This window comes from Frankliniella occidentalis, unplaced genomic scaffold (genome assembly GCF_000697945.3).
Source record: "Frankliniella occidentalis isolate FOCC.00 unplaced genomic scaffold, Focc_3.1 Scaffold45, whole genome shotgun sequence".
Taxonomy (NCBI): Eukaryota; Metazoa; Arthropoda; class Insecta; order Thysanoptera; family Thripidae; genus Frankliniella; species Frankliniella occidentalis.
The window spans coordinates 417,479-419,548 of NW_026267175.1; the positions used below are offsets into that span (position 1 = coordinate 417,479).

The 2,070-nt window shown below is 55.0% G+C and overlaps 1 protein-coding gene across 1 annotated transcript in view; it reads right to left on the reverse strand.

Annotated features, from left to right (window-relative positions):
• Positions 1 to 2,070, reverse strand: part of LOC113208972 (protein dachsous) — a 127,223-nt gene that overhangs the window by 21,666 nt on the left and 103,487 nt on the right. Inside the window, exon 3 of the mRNA XM_052266995.1 lies at positions 526 to 706. Within this exon, the coding sequence (XP_052122955.1) occupies positions 526 to 706 (181 nt within the window). The remainder of the gene's footprint in view (positions 1 to 525; positions 707 to 2,070) is intronic.

Here is a 2,070-nt window from a genome sequence, read left to right on the forward strand (position 1 = left end):
CTTTCCCAAGCCCCCAACCCAATCCTCTTCGTCTATCTCGTCTCTTTCTTCTTCCTCTTCTCAGTTGTGGATTTCGAACCATCGCCCCGCGGCCCCCAAAAGACAAGCGAGTCCAGCGAGTGTATAATGGAGGCGAAGCTCGCCCTGTTAGTTAACAAACCCGACTCTCTTATCAGCAGTGCGATCGCCGTCCGGAACACAATCATCACCGAAATCCAATCAGGAGCCAGGACCCCCCCCCCTCCCCTCCCTCCCTTCCAATCCACCTCACAACAGGTCAGTCAGGTGAGGGGCGTAGGAGTGGGAGCGGATGCCACCGTGATCACTATCGCACGTTAAAAAAAATACTACTTCACCTTTCAGAAACATTCAAACTCGCAGCCACAGAATGATTTTTTTTCACGCAGCCAACCCTATATAGACCGGGCGCTTGCTGTTGTGATCTTTATTAAACATCTCTATTTTATTTCGCCACTGACTTGCCTGTCGCCCGCGTGTGTGGCCGCCCTCGCCGCGACAACTCACCTCTGTCCGTCGCGAGAACGGCGAACTCGAACACGTTCCTCGCCTCGTAGTCCAGGTCGCCGGCGATGCAGATCTCGCCCGTGGCCGACCTCACCGAGAACTCTTTGAACTTGCCGAAGTCCTCGCCGATCGTGTAGTTGACCATGGCGTTGACGCCGCAGTCCGGATCCGTCGCGGACACCTGGAAGAAATCAAGGCACAAAGGTTAAAACACTGAATTAAGTCAAGTTTCAAGTCAGCTTTCTTGGGGGGAGATCTGGCGAAGATGGACTATGGCATTAACCAAACTTGAGAATCCGAAGTAATAACGCCTCACAAGTAACGCGGCAGGCGGGCGTTCTGCCAATGTGCCCCACCCCGCCAGCCCTGCAGCGATAGGCCAGCCGAGAGTGCAGCAGGAGCAGAGGCTGCTCGCGGCCCCGCGCTGGCCGCCGCGTCACCGGCCCGACCCGAGCACACCGAGCAGTACCAGAGGCTGCTGCTGCTGCGGGGGTCATTTGTACTTCACGGCGATCAGTTATTAGTGCGAGAGGGCCAGCCGCGTGCGAGGAGAAGGGGGGGGGGTAGAGGGGGGAGGAAGTGGGAGGCGCGGATGGTCAAAACTGGGAGCGAGAGAGGGAGAGGGAGACCGGGAGGAAGGGAGGAGAGGGGGGCTGAGAACCTGTTATGAAAATGGCGCGGAGCAGAGAATGCGCCCGGCTCACTGTGAGGCCAGGCCAGGATGAGGCCTGCTAAGGCCCTGCTAAGTCTCTCTCTCTCTCTCTCTCTCTCTCTCTCTCTCTCTCTCTCTCTGGTCCACCACATGGGCCGGGCCGTCTGGACGTGGCTCCCGGTCCCGGTGCTGACAGCAGGCCATGAATGCAGTCAGCCTGATGCATCGGGGGGCTGCGATAACTAGAGCCGCCAAAAACGCACCAAAGAGACCGAGCAAGAGACCCCGCATGGACACGGGGCAGCTTCCGTTATTTCATGTTTTCAGTAAAATTTTAAATCGTTTAGAATAGTGGAAACTCACTTGTTTTTTATCAATTGGTATTCATCTGTTTTAGGGACATACTTGTGTATGCTTTACTCGAGTCGAGTTGTTACCGTTTCCCACTCACGAACAGTGCAACCAGTGCATTTAATAAAGGTCCGAAAGTGTTAATGATTCCGTGCCAAACTTGAACAATAACATATTTGCGTATTAAATTTCTGCGTTAACTTACTTAAATGGGTACATAAAGAATTTAGTGTGTACCCGGGCAACAACACTCTCCTTCACGATGCACCACCACCACAACCGCAGCCGTGGCCATGGCTTCGATAGTGAGTCTAGGGGCCTAAATGCTCCCTTATCTGCTTTATTGCCGTGTCTACTCCAAAGCATCTCTCCAGGGCGTGGCGTAGCGGGGGGGCCGAGAGACCTGCACACGGACGGCCCGGCCCAGGCCATAGGGACTCGCGAGCCGCTTTTTAAAAGTGATTTACACCGGGCCCGCGCGGTGGCGGTGGTTGTTTGTGACTTCGGGGCGTACTTTACCTAACGAAGAAACGAAGATACGG